The sequence below is a fragment of the Aphis gossypii genome, chromosome 3 (assembly GCF_020184175.1).
Source record: "Aphis gossypii isolate Hap1 chromosome 3, ASM2018417v2, whole genome shotgun sequence".
NCBI classification, from domain to species: Eukaryota; Metazoa; Arthropoda; class Insecta; order Hemiptera; family Aphididae; genus Aphis; species Aphis gossypii.
This window is the reverse complement of record NC_065532.1, coordinates 25,526,291-25,552,929: the sequence shown is the minus strand read 5'-3', so window position 1 is coordinate 25,552,929 and position 26,639 is coordinate 25,526,291. Positions and strand designations below refer to the sequence as shown.

The 26,639-nt window shown below is 26.6% G+C and overlaps 3 protein-coding genes across 3 annotated transcripts; 1 reads left to right on the top strand and 2 right to left on the bottom strand.

Annotated features, from left to right (window-relative positions):
- Positions 1–14,471: 14,471 nt before the first annotated feature.
- Positions 14,472–18,510, bottom strand: LOC114131476 (asparagine--tRNA ligase, cytoplasmic). The gene is made up of 12 exons (XM_027996703.2): positions 18,313–18,510; positions 17,814–17,962; positions 17,442–17,703; positions 16,796–16,953; positions 16,591–16,734; positions 16,376–16,524; positions 16,178–16,306; positions 15,973–16,108; positions 15,193–15,306; positions 14,994–15,125; positions 14,797–14,928; positions 14,472–14,715 (listed from the first exon to the last, which is right to left on the bottom strand). Exons 1-12 carry the CDS (start codon positions 18,353–18,355, stop codon positions 14,584–14,586), a joined length of 1,680 nt encoding a protein of 559 aa, XP_027852504.2. The 5' UTR covers positions 18,356–18,510; the 3' UTR covers positions 14,472–14,583.
- A 155-nt stretch (positions 18,511–18,665) lies between these two features.
- Positions 18,666–22,349, top strand: LOC114131477 (zinc finger CCCH-type with G patch domain-containing protein). Its single transcript, XM_027996704.2, has 11 exons — positions 18,666–19,036; positions 19,126–19,293; positions 19,353–19,448; positions 19,642–19,749; positions 19,804–19,944; positions 20,015–20,157; positions 20,228–20,436; positions 20,493–20,629; positions 21,473–21,593; positions 21,655–21,807; positions 21,868–22,349. The coding sequence occupies exons 1-11, from the start codon at positions 19,013–19,015 to the stop codon at positions 22,167–22,169; spliced, it is 1,602 nt and encodes a 533-aa protein (XP_027852505.2). The 5' UTR covers positions 18,666–19,012; the 3' UTR covers positions 22,170–22,349.
- Positions 22,350–22,786: 437 nt separating this feature from the next.
- On the bottom strand, positions 22,787–26,480 carry LOC114131478 (TELO2-interacting protein 2-like). The gene is made up of 7 exons (XM_050203562.1): positions 26,428–26,480; positions 25,659–26,067; positions 24,562–25,059; positions 23,814–23,936; positions 23,523–23,690; positions 23,252–23,455; positions 22,787–23,183 (listed from the first exon to the last, which is right to left on the bottom strand). Exons 2-7 carry the CDS (start codon positions 25,962–25,964, stop codon positions 22,920–22,922), a joined length of 1,563 nt encoding a protein of 520 aa, XP_050059519.1. The 5' UTR covers positions 25,965–26,067; positions 26,428–26,480; the 3' UTR covers positions 22,787–22,919.
- Between the last annotated feature and the right edge of the window lie 159 nt (positions 26,481–26,639).

Sequence of the window (26,639 nt, the reverse complement as noted above, 5' to 3'; positions counted from 1 at the left end):
CGTTAATATTTGAACATCAAGAGCTAATAAATCAAAATTGTGACTAGTATTCCTATAAATTTTGAATAACAATAAGATTAACGTATGAGGAACTTCGTATTAAATTTTCAAGTATTTTGACTCAGCCAAAAAAATTTTATCGATATTTATTAAAAAAAAAAAAAACTAAACAAAAACATATTTCAAATATTTTGAAATTTTGTAAAGAAAAAGCCAATTTAAATAACTGGTGAAATTTTCAAGTATTTACGATTTTAACTGTTTGAATTTTAAGAAATACCTATCTCTATCGTTACGGAATTTCATAAAAATTTAAATTTCAACCACTCATAATATTTTTCCTATTATGACGTTTCGAATTTTCTCTATACTTATTTGAAGGAAAACTTAGTGTAAAATTTTTTAACCTTAAATATAAATACAAAAAACTTTATGAATTTTCAACTACTAAATTACTTGCAAATTTTTGTGATTTTGAAATACTTCGTAAAACTATTTAATCTCTAAACGCTTATAAAAAAAATTCTGACTAACGAATTTTGATTTTTTTTAAGTACTATGAGAGCAACTTATAAGAAACGTTGTATTAAATTTCAAGTTTTTTGAGCATCCAATATTTTTTCTATCGACACTTCAAAAAAAATTCTTACACAAATTGTAAATTTCAGTTGTCTATAAATAATTTTAAAAAAGCCAAAATAGTTTGAAAAAATTTGAAGTATACAGACGACATTAATATAAACATTTGGTGAAAATTTCAAGTATTCACAGCGATTCGTTTTTGAGTTACAACCATACAAAAAAATCGATTTTGTCGAAAACTGATTTTGTGTAAAAATTACCGTTTTCCTTTATTTTTTTTTCTGTTTTTCCCGATTTTTTTGAAAACCATTAGAAAACTTTTACTTTTGACCTCTAAAATGCACCTAAAATATTCACTTTGCTATCGGAAACCACTCCCGAAGTTTGAAATTAAAGCATTATTTTGACAAGTTATGCTGTACAGTGTAAACACAAAAAAAAAAAAACAAAAAAGAACACACATCATTATAAAATCAATTCATTGATCACTTTGTTCAAAATCTAAAAATAAATATTACTATATTCTTTTCAACGAGTGTTTCGTAAAAAATTATCAGTTCCTAATCAAGCAATTCTTCTAAAATATACAAATATAATAAAATCAATACCTTTAGATATCGACTCGTATATCTATAGACCAAACGTCTTGGCTAGAGATTTTAATAATATTAGCATTAAAATGGTATTACGTCAAAACCACGAAACCAAAAATCGAATGTCAAAATAGTTAAAAGACATAATAACGAATGTTCAAATAATGTTTTTAATACCATCAATTTTTACCAAACGTTATTATAACTTAACATAAAATTTAAAAAATTCAAAAAATATAGCCTAAAAAACTCACTAGATAGAATATCAGAATGTTTTACGAAATTAAAACTCACATAAAACCCTACCAAAATAAAGGAAACATGATATTAATCATACCAAAAAATTTTAAAAACACAACTAAAATAATCTATAGAGATACCTACTATAAAAGCAATTTTTGATATTTTGACATTTTCAGATTTTTACAGAAATATGTTATTTGTATCTAAACACACTATTATTTGGTGTGAAAACGATACATATCTACGTGTTTCATTAGTATAACATATACATAGTAAATGTATCTTTATTTAATTTATTTCGAAAAGGGAACGTAATAAGTTACACAAAATAAAAGTTTTGTGTCTCTCCTATAAAATATATTAAAATAATTTTTTAAAACGTACCTTTAGTTAAGTCCACGGTGAACCTTTGAATGTGTATACAGAATTGACGATGAATCAATTATTATTGTCGCCGTATATGAGATGTGACAACGACTCGGTGCTTTATGAACAGTCCTGTTGGGTTTGAAGTATAGATCACTGCGTTCTAACTACGACTGGCGTACTTAATCTTGAGACTCTCGAGTAGTGAAGAACGATTAAAACTTATACGATAATAATAACAACCAATAGAAAAGCAGTATAGTAAAGTAGCGCGCTGATTGGTTGTACGATGCGAAGACCCGCACAGAAATCCATGCCCAATGTTGTTGTTTAATATAATCATTATTATTGTTATTCATTTAAGGAATTTATAATATTATTATATAATATATTTCCCGGGTGTAAAAATATTGATATTAATGTGAGAAAAAAATTGTTTTTATTATTTATAAGTATATTTACGAGAAATTATAAACACTGTAAATCATTATTGTTTTTCGTAGGTAGGTATAACGTTTATGTACATTTTATAGCATTTATAGACACAAAAACAGCCCCACAAATTGTAAACAACTATCCACTGGGTGGTGCACTCGGGTGACTGCTAGTAATAATAATCAAACCATAAATTTGAATCAGTCAATACGAACTAGTTATGAGAAACCTTGTATTAAATTTTCAAGTTTTTTTGGAACCCAATATTTATTTATCATCACTTCAAAAAAAAAATTCTCAGAAAAATCGAAAATTTCAGTTGTCTATAAATAGCTCAAAAAAAATCTAAATATTTTGAAAATTTAACTATAATAACACATCATTGTAAAATCAATACAAAAAGGTCAAACCTATTAATGTTAATTTGTAGGATTTAAATTAATAAATAAAACTGCTTTTGAAAGTTTTTGTATTCAGACATATCCCAATGTATTTCTTACTGATAAAAGTTTATCTAAAATGAATGCCATAAATAGTGTTTGGTCAAAAAGCAACACATTACTTTGTACACTCCATATCATGCAAGTAGTTTGACAATAGTTGTAGGATTCAAGTCATAATGTTCTACTAGAAAAACGTAAACCATTAATCAAAATATTTTATTTGTAGAAAGTATTATTGATATAGAAAACGCATATAAAAAAGAAAGTGCAAATTATGAGTTTTCTCAATAGACAAAATATTTGTTTAATTATTAGACATAAAAAGAAAATGGTGTAAATACTTTAAAGACATTTTTCTATAGAGGTCACAACTATGTAAAGTGGCTGTTAGATTTTATAAAAATCATATTTTAGACAGAGTAAAATCTTACAATAATATACTAGTATTAATAAATTTAACAAATACAGATTAATATTATTAAAAAATAAGTTTAAGAGAATTCGTGACCAGTAAAACTTCTTCACTGACATTAATACTACAAAAAAAATGACGAAGAAAGTTACATATATAAAGAAAGAAATGAGATTACAAAAAAATATCCATACATTTTCAGTACCAAGTGAGCGAAAAAATCATATTATATTATGTTGATATTAAATGTGGACTGTGTTCAAGTTTTACTACATTGGTTAAAAAAATTTGTAAGCATACTGGTGCTATTTTTTTAATTTTTATTATTAAATTTCATAATTTTCCTAGTATAAGTTCTACAGACTGTTTTAATATAACTAAAATTGCTTTAGGAAAATAAGACTTGGAGAAATTTTTATTTTTATTTTATCAAATTTTTTTAAAATCCAACGATGTAATACCTACATACAATAATTATAAAAAAAAAGATAAAAATGTACATAAATCCATTTTAAATTTCAATCAAGATTAAAAATCAAATGATATAACAATAAATTTTAAACTATATTAGTCTTATTAAATTTCTGTAACACTCCTAATGGATTATCTTCAGCAGAAACAAAAAATTTAAAGTAAAGGCTCAAAAAAGTAAAAATAAAAGGGCAATAGAGAAATTTTATGCACAACAGGGAACTGTATACCATCGAGATATAAAGATGAAGCGGCTGTTTATAGGTTCAACCTATTGCAATAGCTCGAAGAAGTGTAGGTACCTATAACTAAAAGTAGCAAACAGTTATTAACGTGTATAGACATCCATTAAGATAAAATGCTACTAAAAACGAAAAAGAAATTTAAACATTAACATTAATTCTAATCAACCTAATGCTAAAAGTCATTGTAAATAATTTTAATTTTAAAATTAATTTTTTAATATTTTATAAACTAACTATACTATATACTTCTACACATAATTTGAATTTTAAGAACTTGCGATTTATGATTATTATTTGTAATTTTTAAAGTACTTTTTTTAGTTTCTTATAACTGACTATGTCTATCTTTACAATAGCTAACTTGAATTTTAAAAACTTTGAATTTATTATTATCATTATTTTAAAAATTACATTAAAAATACTGACTAATTATAAAATCATTATGATTTCAACTTAAATTATAACTATTACTACAAAATTATACTAATTAATAATTTATTAGATACTATATTATTTTCTTCAAGTTCTTGTGACAATTCAACAGTTAAGTCTTTTTTTATTTTTTATCTTTATCTAGGAAAAATGAATAATTAAAAATATCAAATCTAAAATAATTTAAACACCACTGAATAAAAATAAATAAATCAGTGAATATTGATAATTTTATAATGTTATTACAAACGTAATACGGTAAATGAAAGTTCGCGATTTCTTTAGTATCTCTAGCAATGTGTAGTATGATTATTGATTATATAATATATATATATAATTATATATATATCAGGGAGGCGTAAATCGAGATTTTCCCGGTGGGCCCTTATCCGTACCAAATTATGGCACTCCCAGTTAAAAGACGGGATTTATGTTTTAAATGTTATTACTTATTAATAGGGTTCGGATTTTAAAGCATAATAATAAACAACTAAAAAAACAAACGTTTGTTTTAAAAAAGTAAAAAAGAAGTATACGTATTTATTTAAAAAAAAGTATGACCAAAAATTAATATGACCTAGTTATACAATTATTAAAAAAATTAAATTAAAAAAAAATTATCTCACCTTGTATTCCCCTTGATTTGCAGTAGTGAAACTGATTCTATAGTCCGACAGAATATTTAAAATTTAACATAGAAAACAAACTCTCTACGACTCTACATCCAATGATTGGTGCAAACTCCATACAAGAGGTTTCTAATTACAACTCTAAATCTTAAATTTTGAAGGGGTTGATATCGATGTTAAAGGCATACTGTCCGTATAGGTACTTACTGCAAGCTATACGTAGATCGACCATCTATATTCTATACGTTATAAATACCTATATATTTTAATAAACAAGTCGATAAACAATAATAAACATTTAGTCCGCATTCTAGGTTTTCACGTTTCTTATTAATTCAATTTTTTATTATTGCCCTAGTAGATAGCATAATAAATATTTAAAAATCCAACAGCTGAAATAACCGAAAAAAGCAAAAATAAATCGGGTTATTTGGAATCAGAATGACGTGAAACAAATTTATGTATAAACATTAGATTTCTATCTCTTATGTAAAAAAAATCGTATGCTTTAAAACCCAAGCACTACTTATTAATAATAATAATAATAATATAATTATAATATCGAACTATAATAATATACAATTTGGAAACAGTTTATTTTTCTGGTATTTGGTATATAATTAATAATGAAACAAATTCTTATGCGTTTACGGCTTTACGTTATAATAATACATGACATTGTAGTACGATTTCTATAGTATGTATATAATGGATAATTAATAAAATATATTGTCTGTATTATCATTATTCATTATTATTATAATGATGTCGTAATATCGTATATTTTTAGAGTATGATCGTGGTAACTGGTAAGGAAGTGAGAATACCGTCGATTAAAAAAAGTTAAGTATGTAAAAAAATATTCAATGTGCAGTGTCACAAGATCATTTAAAAAGCTTAATAGATTATGTTAATGAATATTGAAAAATAAATGTTAACTAAAATTAACATTAATGATATTATTGATAAGGTTGCTGCTTAAAGTGATCTATAAAAAAAAAAATAATGTATTAATTATGACTACAGAATACTTTTATAAAAAATAAAATTATACGAGAGTAAGAATATACACTTGTTTTATAAATGCATTCCGAGCGAAGCGAGTAACTAAATTTTGTTCCCTTAAATTTAATTCCCGGTAACATTCAATAGTCCTATCCGCCTCTAATATATATCAGAACACTCTTGTCTCTTTGCCACTATACTTTCGCAATGAGAACACATGCAAATCACATTTCTCCTAATTAATGGAAGCAGAATCGCACGCATATCCAGAAGTTTTTTTGAATTGTTGTCCATCGATTGTAATAATGTTATTACCTAAGATAACTCTGAATAATTGAAGTGTTCACGGTCTATTTATTATAAGTATTATCTAATAAAATGTCATGAAAAATTTACCATTTTTCGGTTAGGAAATTAATAAAAGTATTAGATTTGACAATAATTTGATACAATTTAATAAATAATAGTAGTCGTTAAAATTACTGCCAAAAGCTCACGACTATATTGATTAATAGTTTTTGTTAAATATTTAAGGATCAATTTTACTCTATAATGAACGTTTGTAATACTCAATATACCTAAGTATCTCAAAAATGAGTACATTTGTCGAATATACCTATCTAACCTGTCCTATTAAAATAAAAAAGTATTTATATGTAATGTTTGCCATAGGTTATCAGATTATACCCTCATACGGTCTCAACTCATTCCCCTATGATTTTAGTGATTATACTCACAAATTGGCAAATATTTAATGTATCGAAATGGCTATAACTATTGTACACTGCAATTTTATGATAAATAATGCAATTTTAAAATCTAAATACATGCACGTTTCAGCATAAAATAAAAATTAATACGTGACCACGTTCACGTAGGGTTTTTCTACCGAATATAAAACAATTTATTCTCAGACTATTGACGATAGATAAATGGAACATCTACATCATAAATATGATGTTCCAGTAATTTTGGAGCTGTAAATATAAGTATAATTAATTTAAATTCGTATATTCATGAAGACAATGAACTACTCCAAGTCACTGAACATATTCATATAAGCCGTTATCAAGCTCGACAAACAACAGCAACAAAATAATTAATTTATGGTTCACAACTAAGAACAAGACTTTTTGATTTACGATCCAAAAAATTATCTATATTATTTTAAGTATATTATTAAAATACAATAAATTACAGAACTCGTCGTATATAACATTAGCTATCAATGATTCATCATTATAATACATGAACATGTACGTATAATACGTCATCACATACATGACTTCTACACGTCGTCTCTTGTAGAACAATAATATTTAAACAGTTGATTTATGATAAGAAGGGGGATATATTTAAATTATTTGCTAAAAAATTATTTTAAATGATATCGGTATTAATAATAGTTTAACTAAAATTGTCTCAATACATTTTATATTTTAGGCTCTAAATTCTGTTTGAAAAGTGCAATTAAAATTAATATTATATATGCTTTATCGTTATGACGACTTGTCTATCTAGCGGAAAACTTAAAACTAAAAAATTTATAAATGGCATGCAATGTTATCTCACTTGGAACTATGCTTGTGCAGGTACTCTGTTGCTTACCTCAAGGGATGACTACATCCTGAAGACATAAGGATGACAGCTAGTATGGAAATCTCAAGAGGAATTTGTCTAAGATTGTATCTATGGGCAGTTACAACGGAAGAGTATATAGATACAATAAACAATAATGTGTCAATAGTTTATAACGAGACCTGTCAAAATTAGTGTTGTCATGATTTAATCATATCATTGTTCTAATTATATTATGTTAAATTTCAATGATAACAACCAACTCATGCAAAACGTTTATTGCGAATGGAGAGCTTGCGATTTACTTACAATAGTGTCACCCGTAAACATAATAAGATGTCTAAGATTTAATTGAATCGTGTGTTGTGAGCAAGCAAATAATCAAATAAAAAATGTAACCAAAATATTTAAATAGGTTACCTATATAATAATATTTTATGTTATAAATGATCTAATAAAAATACGTAAATATGTGTGTGTAGTTTAAAAGTACGTGCAACATTGTACACTACTTTACTATAGTTTTACTCATACGCATAAAAATTAAATAATCATCTAATATTAATAAGGTACCTAATACATATGATGTAAATAAAATTATAGTTAACGCATTGTTTAAATATTTTTTTAAGACGAAACAATAATATCTAAATAAATTAGTTGGTTATATTATTATGTTAGTTAATAAATTAAATACAATTTTATTTATTTACTTATGTTTATCCGCAATATTGTATATTATATAAGTATAGTATACTCAGTGTATTTCCACGTTATTTTAGTAACTATATAAATACTCAAACAATAGCTTAGTAATAAATACAAATATAAAAACCAGAACGCTTAAAATATGCTACCATACAAACTTTGTATCTCGATGTTGGCGTTGTTGTAATATTTTCTTCTAAAAAGGGATAGAATAATACGTGGCGTAAGAATTTTAATTATAAGTTAAACTCCATGAAATTATAATATTATTTTAAACTGATGGTTATTTTAAAGACAACAGAGCTATAGTACAACATTGTTACATCTGGTTAATGATGAACGGGGTTCAAAACGAAAACTGCATTACCGACAAAATATTTTGTATTTTATTAATGGATGTAACCGCTGCTTTTTTGTACAGAAAATACTCTCTTTTTGTAATATATTTTTTCTACATTTCAAAAAAAAAGTTATTTCTTACATTTTTGCATTGTAAACATAATATGAGCTTTGATTTTATATTTAAAAAAATCTATCTTTTTGTCTTTGCCAAAAATCCTTATTCCCTTTCCAATTTCTATCTATATCAGATAACTGTCCATTTCGTTTTCACACAGTATGAAATATTATACTAATAATTTTTTACCATACTGTCATATATTATAATATAAAATATATGTACTATGTAGCATAGGGACAAAATATTATAATACATGACGTTTCACCTTTATAACTGGACAACCACAGTCGTAATAAGTCAAAAGGATTGGACGTAAAACTATATATAGATACCTACGTAACCTATGCCATTATACCTTAAGTTAACATTTACTTAACATAACTGTTAAGTTAACAGATTTGGCTAATTTGAATTTTGAATAAAACTTAAGCAAAAAACAAGACCCACTTCTCAATTCTCAGACACCTATATGTTCCAAAGACAATAGCAGCGGTTCCGAAATTATACTATTTATACTCCTGTTTACAGTGTACACTAATACAGAAGATATCCTAAGTATACAAATCTCTTCACAAACGTCAAAATAATCATTTGATCTATCATATTGCTCATAAAAACAAGCTGCCTTGGTGCCAATTTTCAACTATATCCCTCCCCAGTTCAAACTTTTTTATTTCTCTACACTTACTTTCGATTCTATCACTATTAAAATACCTTCACTATCACTAATAAATCTATAAAATGTAATACATTGTTACTACAATTTGACTGACTGACTTTGAATTGACTTCATTAAAAAAAAACCTCCATTCCCTCATTACCACTGTGTTGCATTATCAATATGTACCATATTATATTACATTCGTGATTTGTATTTCAGTCCTCGTTATTTACGATACAAATACTGAGTGAATTATCTATGTCCTATAATGTAAATTATCATAACCATTTATGAGTTTTGTCACAAGGCTGAATTTTAATTTTTTTTTCTTTTAGTAATAAGATTTATTTATTTAACTTTGTAAGACTTAAGGTTAGTTTTAAATGAAAAGAATTTAGGAATATATAGGTACAGATTTTTTTCAAATAAACGGTTTACACATAAGAGATTGTAGCGTTTAAAAAGTTATTTCACCGAATAGTGTCATCGTTTTAGTTGAATAAAAGTTTTATAATTTATTTCGATGCGATATATGTATAGGTACTCTTTTTTCAATGTCACCTTCCGCCAGTTTTATTTTTAATAAAAACAGAAAATATAATAATTTCTAAATTTTATCAGAAATGACACCAACTCTTAAAAGTAAAAGGTATCAAATGAGTTTGTATAAGTACATCATTTTTAAATATTTATAAACTTGTTTTTGCAAAATTGATAAGTATATATATATTTATATTTTTCATGACGAGATGACTAGAATATAATATTTTACGACACTAATATAATTTTCAATAAAACAGTTTTCGTTACAATGTGTTTTACTCGTATTACGTATTTAGGCGTAAAATACGTTTAATATACTTAAAATGTCACATAATATTATATAATGTGAAACCCATGCACCATAATAATAGCATACCGTTATGTTAAGTTTTTTAAACACACCAGCACCTAAGTTAACGAAAAAATAAATTAGCAACAATAAGACGTCTGAAGGCAGCGACCAAGGTCTAGAATGATCATTGATTACAGCACTTTTACTATAAGTATATTATGCTATGTCTTGCTTTCGTAAATCTTGACTGGTTTATTTTTTAGTCATTGTTGATACTTAATAAACAAATTCAAAAGACTAGACGAGGAAGTTTTTGTATATACGTAAATTCCACGCTATGCCAATTATTATTATCATTACCATTATTTGTTTGCTAAAATAAACTTTCTTTTTGTGAAAATGTAAACTTTGAACCGGAAACTCGCTTTAGTATTAGCAACGCAAATTGAACACTCTTTCTTCATTTGATTAGGGTCTCTTTTCTATTCGTTCCGTCTAAATTTACTTTTATAGTTGTATATATAATATATTATATAATACTCTGAGCAAAAATAAACAAATGACAATAGCGAAAAGAAAAACGCTGTCATATTTGCACAAAAGATTTAGAATCTACAACACAAGTTCTTCGTATCACATATAGCGTTGCTTTCATAGATGAGTTGTTGGCATTGATAGTTTATAATGTTTATATTATACAATTTATTAGAGAAAAGTTTGTATGACTGCTGATTGTCTGATTTGATAGTTATTTATTTTATATTTTAATGAGATGCATTTATTTATAAAACTGTTATAATAAAATATCATGAATAAATAGCAAAACTCAAATACTCATACTAGTAATACTTAATTGATGGATAAGTTGATGTGATCATGATGGTTTGGAAGGGGTAAAGACTAAAAAGTTAAAAAATTAATTTTTACTAAAAATAAATACTGATTTAATAATTAAAAGAAAAAATAATACGTATTTAAATGTGACGCACTGGGATTACGTTTTGCGTACCAAAACAGGTAACGTAACTGTTATAAGAAAAAAAATACTTTAAAAGAATATAACGACGAAAATATTAAAAAATATATTATTTTTTTTAAATGTATGCAATATACATGTATACATATATGACCAGAAATAACATAAAAAGATTTTTATTTTTTTTAATGTAAATAGATTTTGAAATAATAAGTGTTAACTTAATGTAATAGGTACTAAATATTTTACAAAAAGTAATTAGGTACATACCTATTATTTATAATATTTTAAACCAGTTTGGAAATCATTAAGCATTTCTAAAAAAATATATATTTAATGATTCAACTGGGGACGCAATTTATATTACCTCTCTTTTAAGATAAGAATAGGATGCAATTCGAGGGACTGGTACCCGCAGTGGTAGGTATGTAATTCGTGTGCACCGGGCCCTAATACTCCCAGGAGTATTATACGTGATTTATCGATTGTTTATTGGTGACGAAACAATATCAAACCAGTACCGTTTTTTTTTTCAATTTTCTTTTTTATTCCTTCTTTAATATATAACATTTTCTATTATTTTCGTTCTAGATAATATAAGTAATATAGCCAATAGATATACAGAGTGATTCATCAAATATGTTCACCTTCATTTTTTCATTTAATATTATAATGAATTTATCAAAATTCAATAATTTTTAAAAATATTAAACATTCTTAAAGACCATATTTTCAAATTCTTGAGATTTTGTGTAGGTTCTAATTGAGAAGTATTTTTTGACCATACAAACTTCTATATTTTGTATTTTTGAAAATAGTGCACTTACTTAATAATAGTCCTTAAAAATGATGTTACAAAATTATAAAATAGATCTAGTATATCTTATACTTTGCTCGTTTTTATACATTACAAATGTTAATAGAATATTATTTATCAATACAACTTTCAAATTACTATAGCCCCCCCCCTACAAGTTTTCCAAACCTATTATCATAAGCCTATTATTGTCCTTAAAACACAATGTTAAAAAACTTAAACATTATACTGCCTCGTAGAATTTTGATTTTGATACTTCACAATTTTTAGGAAAAGAATTCAATAAATAATTTACATTAAAAAAGAGGATACTTGCTTGTACGTCACAAAACACTCATTAAATACGTAGTAAAAAAACATTTAGAAATTCCAAAAATAAGAATTTTAATAAATGTAATATTATAAACTTAAAAAATAGGGTTGAACGTATTTGATGAATTTAATATTTATCATATGTATATAATAAAATAAAAATAGAACTATATATAGGTTCGTTCAACTAGGTTTCGCGATACGATGTGTGAAAATGAAAAAAAAATATCGGAATTGAGTACCAATTTTTATCGTTGGCGGACAAACAGAATAGAAGTAAAGTATGTACAGTATGCCAATATACGCATTATATGACCTACAGTGTCATCGTTTTCACATTTCGTACACCTCGTGTCCCCACCGCGGCCATCGTGTCAAAACTACACCACTATTCAATTTCTATATTTGAGAGATATCAGCGCACAATAAATTGGGCAAAGTTAGCTACGTTTTCGATAAATATATATTGTATAGAGTAGGTATCAAGGTATACACAGACGTCTATCGTTCATATTCACTTCTTTGCGGTAATATTATAACACCTCTTTCCGTCGGTATGGAATGATACGGTGCTCGAATAACTCAACTCGGATAAAGGTCGTCGTAGTGTGGATTATGAGGGGCAAGTCTAGTCGCACGATTTTTTCCATTACCCGCTCCAAAACCCCGCCGGTATAGATGCGTATTTTTCTCCGAGATATAACACTGAGAATACGAAATCCTCTCACACCGCCACTACCATACTCTCCGTCAACAAAACCACGTATTATAACAAATAGGGTGTGATTTCGAATAAGTCCCACTCGCGCACACATGTGTGTGTGTGTACGGTGGTTGTCAACTGATTCAGGATAAAAAAATATATACATATATTATACACGAATAATTTTTTTCTTTTTATATAAATATCAATTTTTTCTTTCGTTTCTCACTTTCGCCTATATTACGGGCTCAACACCGTCTGTCTTATACATAGGTATAGTATAGGTATACACATATAAAATATATATGCTATAGGAATAGCGTGCGTAATGCGAACATTGCGAACCGCGTTTAAGCGCCCGAGCAAACACATGTGAGGATATCCGCGTGTGTGCATAATACATACATATATATTCGCACGTGTGAGAAGAGCTTCGCGACATCCGCAAGGCCGCGGTCTGATGACGGATATATAGAATACGCATTCCCCCTGGCCCCTTCGCATCATCACCACTCTCTTTAAGAAGACTGACTGCGAAAAAAAATATTATACAGCCGTATATAGTAGGTACGGGGGACAGACGAGGAGGCGGTGATGGTGTTTTCGTTGCTCGGTCATTGCACGATTCGTACACGAAATCATTGCGGTACGAGTAAAAAAGAAGAAAAACCCGAAGGATAAGCCGATGATACGAGTGAGGTAACTGTACGCTGCGTGATGTTGACCGGAAAACGAGTAAAATAATATATAACATATTCCCATGTTTGTCGACGAAAGAAAAAAACGATGATACGAGCAATGCATTATAATACTATAGGTATACCTCTATGTACGGTAGTAGTACATCGCATATTCAAATACTCGTGGGGTTGAGTTTTCGGAATTTCAGTTCACCGAATGTAGAGTAGTGCACACACAAACGAAGTTACATGAAAAGTAGATACGTCATATTATAATGTGTGTACAGGACGTCCTTCGCAGTTGGTCAGAATAACAATGATAAAGGGAATAAAGCCATACGCCTCACTAGGTATGTTATACTATAACAGTTTCAATAAGCTGTAAGTAAATCAAACATAGGCAATATGGTTTTTTTGTGTTTCTAATACTTTGCTTAAATGAAGACAAAAAAGAAATCCTGAAATGCAAATTAACATAATATTGAGTAGAACGACATAATTGATTAACTTGACCACACAAGTCGTAACGGTTAGGTTACATACTATAGTGACTAATTTTTAAGAGAATGACAGCGTACTATTTATTTTTTGTCAGTGTCCCACGTACTGCAAATGAAATTTGATTTCAGCATAACCAACAGGAAATCTTGTGTTGTTAGCTTTCATAGTATTTGAATGAATTCACCTACTACACAACATAAAGTTGAGAACATTATTTGTGTCTGTACTGTTTATATGTTGAATTTTTACAATATTTCAATTTTAAATGGGAATAAATGACAATAGTTGTCCTTTGATATAAATTTAAAAATATTTTGATTCTTTTTGTGTTATTTATAAACATTTATTCTGAAGTTTTAGACTTTTACAAAAATTTGTTTTGAATTATGTATTTTAATATTTTTATTTTGAGTATAGATGCTAAATTACTACAATTTTTTTTTTTTTTTTTTTATAATATAAAATTATTTATGATGTCGATACTTCATTACTTCTTTTATGGAGTACATCTGTCTAAAAACCTTGGATACAGACAAACTTCACGGATGTGGTATCTATTCAATAACCAACACATGAATCTTTCCAATCCTAAACCATATCCACCGTGAGGACATGATCCAAATTTCCTCTAAAATAAAAATAATATTTTAGTTTTACTTTAATATTACTCTATTCTACCAATGTTAAAATCAGTATAATTTTTACAAACCTGATCAGTATACCAATAATACGGTTTTGGATCGATTCCGACCTTTTTATAACCAGCCAGTAACTCTTCTTGATCCCAAATACGCATTGAACCACCAACAATTTCACCAACACCAGGTAATAATACATCCACCTAAAACAATATTACATAATATTTTAGTTAATAATCATACTTATCTCATATAATATTATACTAACAGATTCAGTAAGAGTATTATCTTCAGGACATCGAGACATATAAAATGATTTGATTTCAGCAGGAAACCTACACAACATAATTGGCTGATTAATCAAATCCGTCATTTTTCTTTCGGCCATTTCCGGAATGTCCTAAATAAATAATAAGTTAAAAATTAAAATTTTAAAAATATAAACTAAATATTATACACAAAATTACCTCTCCAAATTCATAAAATGAATTATCTTCTTTAGTTATGTTGTTTTCTCGCAAAAATGTGATAGCCTCTTTATAGTCCATTCTCTTAAATGGTCTACTTGGTACAGTAAATTCCTTAAAAATCATATTTTACTATAAATACAATTTAAGTTTATTTTATTGTTGAATTAAAATTAACCATTAATTATAATAATAGTTTAATAGATTACAAAACCAAAATACTATAAATTTAAAGTCAATTCTGGGATTGGCCTAATATATTACAGCAATTAGTGTTTTTATTATAGATTATGGGCAAAGCGATGAATGTATTGGTTTTATTAACGTATTTTCCTTTCCTTTATTATGCGTATTGCTCAGTTCATTTTGAAGCAAACAATTTATTTGAATTAATCTTCAATTTAAAGGAGTAAAAAATGAAAATTCTTAGTATAAAATAATCTCGAGAAAGAAAAACTAAAAAACAAAAGAATCTATCCATTGTTTTTCAAATATTTTTATTATAATTCTCAAATAAGTAATTGTAGACTTTCCTATTAGTATTTATTAAATAGAATAACCTAATCAAAATATTTTGTATCTTTTAATAGGTACATGGTTACATAGAAATTATAAATATTTTTAATTGTTTTTTATTTCTTAAAACACCAGTTGATGACAAAAACGGAGTCAATCAGTTGATGTACACAAATAAGGTCTGTTTTCTCATAAGACAAAGCATATTGCTTAGTATGTTTGTGTTTCAATAAAAATATTATACTTCAAAGTCTAAAATCTTACTGGATTTAATTGTTTCACAATATCTGCATGTGGTGACTCTAAAACACGTTTCACCACATCACAAATCATATCTTCAATTCGATCTAATAAATCATCAAAGGTAATAAATGCAAATTCAGCTTCTACGTGAGTATATCTAAAAAAAAAATTATGATTGTTCAATTAAATAGGGAAATGAAGAGCTCATATTTGATAAATATCTTACTCAGATAAATGTCTTCTTGTACGACTTTGTTCAGCGCGATAACTTTGTGCCATACAAAATACATCACCAAGTGCTGGTAAACAAGTTTCTAAATAAAGCTGAGAACTTTGAGTCAAATATGCTTCTTGGCTAAACATTAAATATTTTTAAAATGTATGATATAACAAAATATTGATGCTATGATAAAAATAATCTCACCCGAAGTAATCCAATTTAAACAATGTAGACCCGCCTTCCACTTGAGTCTGTACTAATGTAGGAGGTACAACTTCAACACAACCTCTATCTAAATTATGCATGCGGAATGCTTGAGTAACCACTGATCTCATTAACAAAATTTTGGATGTCTACAAAGTATAATAAAATAAGACCAATAAGCATAATATAAAATCAATTAATAATCAACATTTTACATTTTCTCCACGAATGGCAATATGCCTATTGTCCAATAACACATCTGGATTAGCATCTTCATTTAAAATAGAATCAGCACCGCCAGGTGGAGCTAATGTAACTAATTCCCAATAATCAACTTGAAGTTCATGTCCTCCTGGTGCCTATTTAACATACAAAAAAGTTCAACACTTATGACAAAATTTTTGTTTAACTAATTCTTACAGATTTTCCTTCAGGGACTTCTTTCAAAACTCCAAAAAGAAGAACAGATGATTCAGTAGACAGCATTAAAGCATTATAGGTTTGACATAATATATCATTAAGAACAGTTTGTATAAACCCTGTTCCATCTCTTAATGTGATAAACATTAAAGATTTTCCTGAAAATTTTTACTAAATATAATAAGGCATTTATCTAAATTGACAGATTTACAGCTTGCAATATTATTTTACTGTAATATGTTACAGCTAAGGGAGTAAAGATAACCACCTAGCCCAGCAGTTCTCAAACTGTGGTACGCAAAAGACTACATGGTGGTACACGGAAAGCTGCATGGTGATAGAACAGAAAATTAAAAATATTTATTCAATTCTAATCTCATTGAAACTTAGTTATTTAATTCATATCTTATTTTAAAAAACCAATAAATAAAAACAATTATACTGTAGTATTTTACTGTCTTATTATTTAAAATAAATGTAATTAACTAAAAAGTGAAGTATTTAATTGTACAGTTTGGATTATTCTATTTTTAGACATTAGTGGTATGTGAGTATGTGACTGATTAATAATTTACCTAAGTGGTAAGCAACAAAAAAAGTTTGAGAACTGCTGACCTAGTCTTAAAATTATAGAACTACAAAATACCTTGTCTCCTAAGTCTATGTACCCATCCATACATTTTAACTCTTGAATTTCGATGTTTAAAAGCATTTTTTATTTTAATCAAAGTCGCCGGTGGTAAAGTAGAATCTTCAGATATTGTTAATTTTTTTGCTTCTTCTAAATTTTTATTTCTTTTAGCAGCATCTTCTTCTTCTTTTTTGGCTTTTTCTACATTTTTATGATGTTCTCTGACCCAAAATTTTTGGTTTTTCTTTAATTGAGTTTTAGGAGCTGGTTCAAATTTCTGTGAAATACATGTAATTTGGTCGATAAATTCATTAAATTATTATATTATTCATGGTTATAAACCAATGTATCAAAATATTAAAAGAAAAAAAATATTGTAACACATACAGTGCCTTCGGTTTTAGAATCTACATAAATCACTGGAAATGGTTCTTTTCCAGCATGTTTCATGGCTTGCAATATGGTCTTGAAAGGCTTTGACTCTGTACCGTCACCGGTTGTATCATCACCATGTTTTTCAGATGTGTAGAGTTCACCTAAAATTCCCATTAAAATGTTATGTCATATAAATAATTACTGATACATATGCATTCAAAACTATAAATTGTTTTTACAATATTTTTGAAACTAAAATCATCAGTACAAATTCTTAGCCCAATTTTAATGTGCAATGTGTAGAATTTAAATATATATAAAAATAAAATATGATTTATATAATATATCTATGAGCAATGCAGCAGTCAGCATGGTATAATAAAAAGCTAAAATGTATTATACATATTATAATGTTAGATAATTCAATATTTCTAAAACCCATAACTTTGCATAGAAAATTCAAAATATTAAGGAAAACTGCAAAGCAATCGATCAACTATGTTTTAATTACCAATAGAGAGTTTCTCCACAGCGCCGACAGTATCTTCAGACATGATGTTATGTTAACTGAGTTCAGTCGTTCAGTCCACGAGATGGAATTTCTGCAGTTCTGATTCAAATTACCAAATAATTACTATTTACTAAATACTAAAATAGTTTAAAAGTTAACTCCACGTCGCCTCGAGTCATCAAGACTGAACAGTAATCATTGACGTTTAATCGCTCTTTCATGAACTCGTGTTCGTGAGTTATCGTTTCGGTCGAGATAATCATAACACTGATAACACCATATAATCCACATTCCACACCATAGATAAAAGATAACACACAGAATTCGTGTAGTAACTTGTAGTTGTACACTATAAAATATAAAATATTGTTCAGTTGTATCTTGTATGCCTACTTGTATACTAACACTAGACTATTAAAGATAGATTATTTGCCATATTTGCATTATTTGCAAATTTTAAAAATCTGTGTTAATATTTTGATAATTTAACAATAAAATTAATTTAAAATATAAATAAAAAAATTTGTTTAAATTTTATAATTTATTGTTTGCCATTGATTTTTTCTATAATAATAAACTATAGCAGTAGCGTGTCATTCTTAATTACGAGTAAAGAATAATAAATAATTTGTACTCATTTACAGATAATTATCTTACAAATTTTAGTTTTAATAATTAGGGTATTGTATATTATGCAAAAATGTCAGAAAATTATAAAGTGCAGGTAAATAATGTCGTACACCTAATAGAGCCAGAATGTTACATTGTAACTTGTAATAATAATTACCATTTATTGCCAATTCAATTTTTCAGTTGAAGCAAGTAGAACAAGCTATCGAACACACAGAAAGTAAAGACCAATTGAATGATTTATTGTCGTTACGAGATAGTTTGGTTGAGCTTATAGCCTTGACTAGTGAAACTTGTGAACCAGAGGAAACTGCTCAAAATCCATTAGATGAAGAATATGCTTTATTTAAGGTAATATCTGTTCAATTCATTTAAATATTTTAGTTAATCAACAAAAATTATATACCTAGTCAGAAATTGAAACCATCAATGAAACACATAATACAAGTTATGATGAAGATGATACTTCGTCCTGTGAAATTTTAAATGTATCTGAAAATAAAAAAGTATGTCATTCAAAGTTTACTAGTTATAATATAATTATAGTAACTTATAAGTAAATAATTTAACTGGAACCTGTGAACATAATTTAAGACAAAAACGCGCGAGTGTGAATCATTTGTTCTGTGATACTACTTACACATATAATAACTATTAAAACAATGCATTTAATTAGTAAATTAATTAAATTTGTTTAAGGTGAACAAAAGTCATTCATCCAATACAATAATTGAAATTGATTCAGATAGTGATAATACAGATTCTTGTAAAATTATTGATGAGCGTCGTGAAACTACTGGAATTGAAGTAAATTTATTAATATTAATTATTAATTCATTAATAAAATATTTGATTTGTTAGAATGAGTTGGCTAATTTGCAAGGATCTAAATGTCAAGCTCCATTTGAAACAGACTATGATACGTCAACATATCATAATGCACTCATTATGTCTGTTAAAGTTAATGATTCAACACATCAACAATCATTAGATGATATATTGGTAAAATACAACGAATAATAACAATAAATTTTAAAATTGTTAATAATTTATCAAAATTATTTTTTATTAGGTAACTGTATTATACACAAATCCAATATGCAAACAAATGCTACCTTGTCAATTTTTCTTAAGTGGTGAATGCAAATATTCTGATGATAAATGTTATTTTTCACACGGAACTCAAGTTCCTTTATCACGTCTCACAGAATTTAAGTAATGTAACATACAAGTTCATAATTTAATAATTTTTGCTAATATGTATGTATTTTTATTTTATGTATAGAGAACCAGATTTTAAAAGTTTAAAAATAGGAAGTCTAGTATTAGCAAAATCATGTGAAAGTGGACTTTGGTCTAGAGCTGTTGTTTTAGATATCACCCACGGAACATCAAATAATGATGGGAGTTGTATTGTCAAATATGAAACCAAAGGACTTGGGGAAATAGAAGTTCCAATGCAAAATATTTTTCCTTTAATTGGGATTGAGAATGGTATTATCATATTTAAATGAGAGTGAAATGAAATACATTTACTTATACATTTATAGATGAAGAATTTTACGAGTTGTCATCCGATAGTGATGAAGAAAGTAAAATTAAAGAACGTGATTCAGCAATAGTTAATAAAGTGCTATTAAGTACAGAAACTATACAACCACTAGGAAGCTGGGAAAAACACACAAAAGTATATTTTGTTTAATTAGTTATAATTAGGGTCTGGATTTATATATTTTTATGTATTGTTTGTGAGTATATGTAGTTTAACAAGAGTAAAAATTGTGGACTATTCATTAAACACAAGTTCACAGAAAAAGTTTTTTTTGTATAATATTTTGGAATATTTGGTCCATGTTAAGAAAAAAATGATGATTTCTTATAATTTCAATAAAAAGGTACTTGAAAAAATTGTTTGGATCATTTACGTCAAATGAATTTAATAATTATTATAATTTTTTTTGTATCATTTAAAAAAAAAAAAAAAAAAAATACGCAATGATACCACTGTCTACTTTTATACTTTTCATTAAACATGGTGCCTTAGCTGTAATGCTGGTTGTTATTCATCTATACTGATAAAAACAAAATATTTATTTATCAATTATTAAAATTTTTTGATGTTTTGATATAATAATTAATGTTTTAATTATATTTCTATAATGCAATAATTCCATTACAAAAGTATATACCTCATTTGAGTATAGTTAGATATTTAACAAATAATTTAAAAGTAAATAGTAAAACTTTTCATTTTTTTTTTTTTTTTTATATAATTTAGTATATTTTTGAATTTTCTAAGAAAATATAAACAGAATATTTGCAGTGTTTTAGAGAATACAAGCATCATATTTTAGACATATTTAGAGAATATAAATCCGGACCCCAATTATAATAGTGGCAAGAAAACAATTATCTTACTTTGAGCTAAAAAATTTTTTTTTATTATTCTAAACAATTTATTTAATAGTTCACCGTTTGAATGACACATTAAATAAGATATATTTAGATAATTTATATACCTTTGTTTTAGGGTATTGGTTCAAAATTAATGGCTAAAATGGGATATATAATGGGTGCTGGATTGGGTAAAAACGGAGAAGGCCGAATTAACCCTGTAGAAGCAACAGTTTTACCAAAAGGAAAATCATTGGGTGAGTAGGAAATCATAATTTATTTTAATAACCTATTAAATAATTTTTTCATTTATTTTAGACCATTGCATGTCTATGAAAAATACTGAACAAATTCAAGATGCACGTAAAAAACACAAACAACGATTAAGATTAGAAAGATGTATGAAGAAATCATATGAGAAATCATTAGAAAAACCTCCAGATGTTTTCACATTTCTCAATAATAAACTTAGTAAGTTGGTCAAATGCAAGTATGTAATCATTTCATTTTATAATTTGTCATTTGTTATAGATATCAAAAACAATAATCAAGATAAAAATGTAATAGATGAAAAGAAATTAAAAAGTTCTACAATACATGACTTAAATGTTAGAAGTTTAAAAATAGAAGAAGATATAAAACGACAACAAATAAATATTCAAGAGTTAAATTATTCATTGAACCGAAGTACATCTGGTTCAGTGCAGTATAATGTGGTCAATCAAAAATTAATCGAAGCTAATAATCAACTATCACACTTGAGAGCTGAAGAAAAGTCTATTCAAAAAGAACATACAAACAGAGAAACTCACAAAAAAATGACTGTGTTTTAATGAATGTTAACTAGAATATTGTTTATAATTCTATTTTAATCAATATTTTTTTTAAAGTAATTAAAAAAAATTTAAGTTAAATTTATAAATATTCATGTAAAACAGAATGTATAATAACATGTGTATGAAATGTATCTAGTTTGAAGTATTATATAAGTATAAAATATGGTTACTTAAACATTGGTTTTCTTTTTTGTTTAAATATTAAATACTAAAAATTATATACCAACCAACAGTTTTATGTATATGAACTGTGATGGATGTTGGGGTACCATTTTTACTAAAAGGAACTATTTTAATTTTTTTTTTTTTTTGACAACAATAATTTATGAATTTTATAAATACATACACTATATGGTAAATAATGTACATAAATTGGGCATGATTTACTGTAATATTTAGCTACAGTTACTTAATGATGTTGCGGTTAAACTCCATCTTGATTTGCTAGATCTCGGATGGATGACCACCCAGGTTTTTAGTGACGAAACCCTGTTCCATATACAAAAATACATGTTTCATTGACTAACAGTAATTAACATAAAATCCCACATCTAATAACCCGAGTTTTAAAAGCATAATTTAAATATATCTATGTATATTTAAAACATAACTGATATTAATTAATAGTATTTATATTTTATAATCATTAACTATTGTTGATTACAATATTAAGAATTGACTTAAAAATGAGAAAAGTTGTAAGTAACTTACAAAAATATTACTATATTTAAACTAGCAGTTATTTATCTATAACATTTCTAAATATTTTTTGAATATAATTTTTGATTGAAATTCTTTACATTCTTTCAATTTATTCAAAACGTTTCGAATACATTCAGGTCTTGCTGCTTCTAATGTCTTAATACATTCTACTATTGCTAAAATATTTTCTTCATTAGGTTGCTCAGAATCTTTATCTTCACTATATAGAGCTTTGATCAATATTACTAGTAACACATTCCAATGTGTACATTGCCTTGGCCACGTTTGTTGAATGAACACTTCAATTGCCTAAAGATTTATTACACGATATATTAAGTAGATTTAGTGAAAGTAATGTTTGAGTTAAATAAATTTACCTTCACTGTGGAAAAAGTAGATTGACTGTTCATAATATACTCCGAAAATAATGGTATCAAACGCTCTGACCAACGAATGCAAGATAATCCAGTAGACTCCAAAATAAGCGGTAAAATTGATGCATAACATACAATTGGTTCATGTTTACGTTCTAGTTCCATTCGTGGCAATAAAATGTTCAAAACATCATCAAACTTTGTCCACTAATTAATATATAATTAATTTGATTAAAAATAAAACATGATTTCTAAAACAATATAAGAAATTTACTTCTAAAGAATTTTTGTTACTCAAATGTTTCATTTGCATCTTTGAAATCAGCAATAAAAAGCACTTCATTAAATTAGGTATTAGTTGATATTCAACCGAACGCAAACCAGTTTCAAATGACTTCAATAAAACAATGTCATAGCCACTCATTGTTAATTCAACAGATGGCTAAACACAAATAAAATTAAGTACCCAATTTACATTTTCAAACTAGATATACTATTTAAAATCATAAATTAACAGTAAAATTGTATTAGACATATTAGTATATAAACCAAAACTTATACTAACTGTATTATCAATGATATGTTGAAAAGCATCTAAAGCAGTAAGTATATTTGAATCTTGGTAATCATCAAACATATTTAATGGTAATGGCATCACCAGGTATAATAAAGAATTTAAATGTGGCATCTAAAACATAAATTATGTTGTACTTTCTACTAAATACTATTTATCCACAATATGTGTTGCAAACGTTCAACATCATACACTTTTATACAAAGGAATTTTAATTGGTTTCAATATTACAGTAAAATGGACTATTGTCAAAATTAAAGGTAAAATTATTATCTAGAACAGCATTTCCCAAACTTTTTCTCTGCTGGACCCCTTAGAGATAGTAAAAGCAATTGCAGACCTTTAATAAAAATAAAATGTTTTTTTTTATATATAATATGCTATAAAGTATATAGAATTTTCAATTTATGTTCGCGAACTGCAGTTTGGGAAACACTGATCTAGGATGATAGCCTTTTAGTGACAATTATGTTTTAAAGAGAGTAATGATCATTTTTAAAATTGTAATATTCTACATAATTACATAACTCACTTTAAAATTTAAAAGCCTATAGTCTGCCCTAAGTAATATTTTTAATTTTACATTTTATAATAAATCATTCACCATTAAAATAAAACAAACAACATAAATTTCCCATGTACATTTGTAAGATAAAAACAACACATACTGGTATACATCCTTTTAAGTGAAGAAAAATATTAGCTATATTAGGTACCATCTTTTATAATGTTAACTTACTTTTAAGTATTTCAATATCCATATAAAACACTCAACAGCAGCCGGATATTTTTTCCAATTATCATTTTCTAGTTTACATTGTAAACCAAAAAAAATCTTAGAAATATCTAAATGAGCAATTAATTCTTCAACGTTTACGTGATGAGTGAGACTGCACAATTTTTCAATACACAATTTCATAAATGAATGACTTTCTTCATCACTCCACAGAAAATTTGAACTACAATGTTCGCCACATAAATATAAGCATGGGTTCAATATATCCTGAAGCTTAATTTGAAGGTCTACATCATTATTTAAGAGTCTAGTTAACAAAATGCTAAGTTTATTTAAAACAGATTTTGCAATTTCTAAATGAGCCAATAACACTTTTTCACGATCAGCCAAATGATTTTCATCAGTTGGTACTTCTGGTACACACCCATTTTGTATACATTTAATAATCTGCTCAAGATCTAGTGTATTTAGATCAGTGTTTAATGCCATTTTTTGATTTTCCTGAAGAGCAAATTAAAAATAAATAAATCGTTATTTAAAAAATTATACAATATTTAGAAATATAAATTTTATTCAATCATTTTAGGATTACTTAACAGAAATTTAAATACTAATTTACAATATAATAAAAAAATGTACGCATATACTATATTTATTATTTATAGCTACAGTTGTAAATTAAAATCGCTGATTCCCTGTTCATTAATATTAAATTTATAACAAAGCTTTAAATTTTTTCTTGTTACAGTTGCATAATAATCAGAATCCAACCTTTGAAACTCAATTTTACGATTTACACAATCTAATAAAGATTCACTTTGTTTAGACTGAAAATAACTTTGTCTCGTAAACATGATAGGTACTTTAAAATCTTCCAAACAAATTTTCAATGATGATATCATTTTCTCTACATATGTATCCATATACTTTTCACCACCAGATGCTGAATCTTGCCAATAATTTGCAGAAACACTATCCAATATAACTAACCCCACTTGAGACTGTTCAGTAAGAAACAGTTTTAATCTTTGAAATGTAACATACAAAGTTGGACTATCAAAACAATTGATCAATGTTAATTTATTTAGACAGAACTTAACTAATTTATCATCAGCATTCTTAATTAAACGCTTAATGATTTTAACTAATTTAGTAATATTGAATTGTCCATCTAGATCAATGTAGACAACACCTGTATCCAAGCCATAAGAATTTTGAGGAGTGATGCATTTAGCAACACATTCTGTCAAAAATAATGTTTTTCCTGTTGATGCATCTCCAATTATTTCTATGGTCTCACTAGTCAATTCGTCTGGTAATAAAGGTGTTAGATTTTTAATAATTGGGCGTGCTACAAGCCTTTCTAAAAGTTGTAATCCAGATTCAGCTTGAGATTTAAATTCCATAATTACCTTGTTTTCACGAAGTTTTTGGACTACTGAGAGCCAAATTGAGTTTTAGATCGGTCAGTGACTTTTCACCATACTTGTGTAAAGTTTTTATAGAATACTGAAAAAAAAACCATTATTCTATTAAATTAACAGTCAATAAATATAAGTAATATGTATATTGTAAATTAAATGTATAGTACTTAAAATAAAACGATAATAATCATTAATTTCAATAAATATTATTAATTGATACAAAAATTAATCAAAAAAAAAACAAATAGTGAAAAGTATTAACTCTGTTTATAATTTAAATTATATTATTTAATACAAATCAAGTAATTTATTTATTTCATATTATTTTATTTTAATACTAATTGAAGATTTAAACTAATTCTAATAAAAGTTCAATTAAAATTGTTAGCATTTTGTTTTAAAATTTAATATTAAATATTTCAATTTAAAATAAACTAAAACAAACCTCATCAGTTACAAATTTATTTTTTTTGAAATCGTCTTTTACCCAAATGTAAAATTGCTGTCTATCGCTTTCCAATGGTATGTTCTTAATTGTTTTTAAAAATTCTCTATACAATCTTATAGATTTCTGACGTAACATAAACTAGAACAAAAAATAAGTAGGTTAACACATTTCGATGGTGGATGTTTGTCCATAGTCCCTTCGGATCTCGG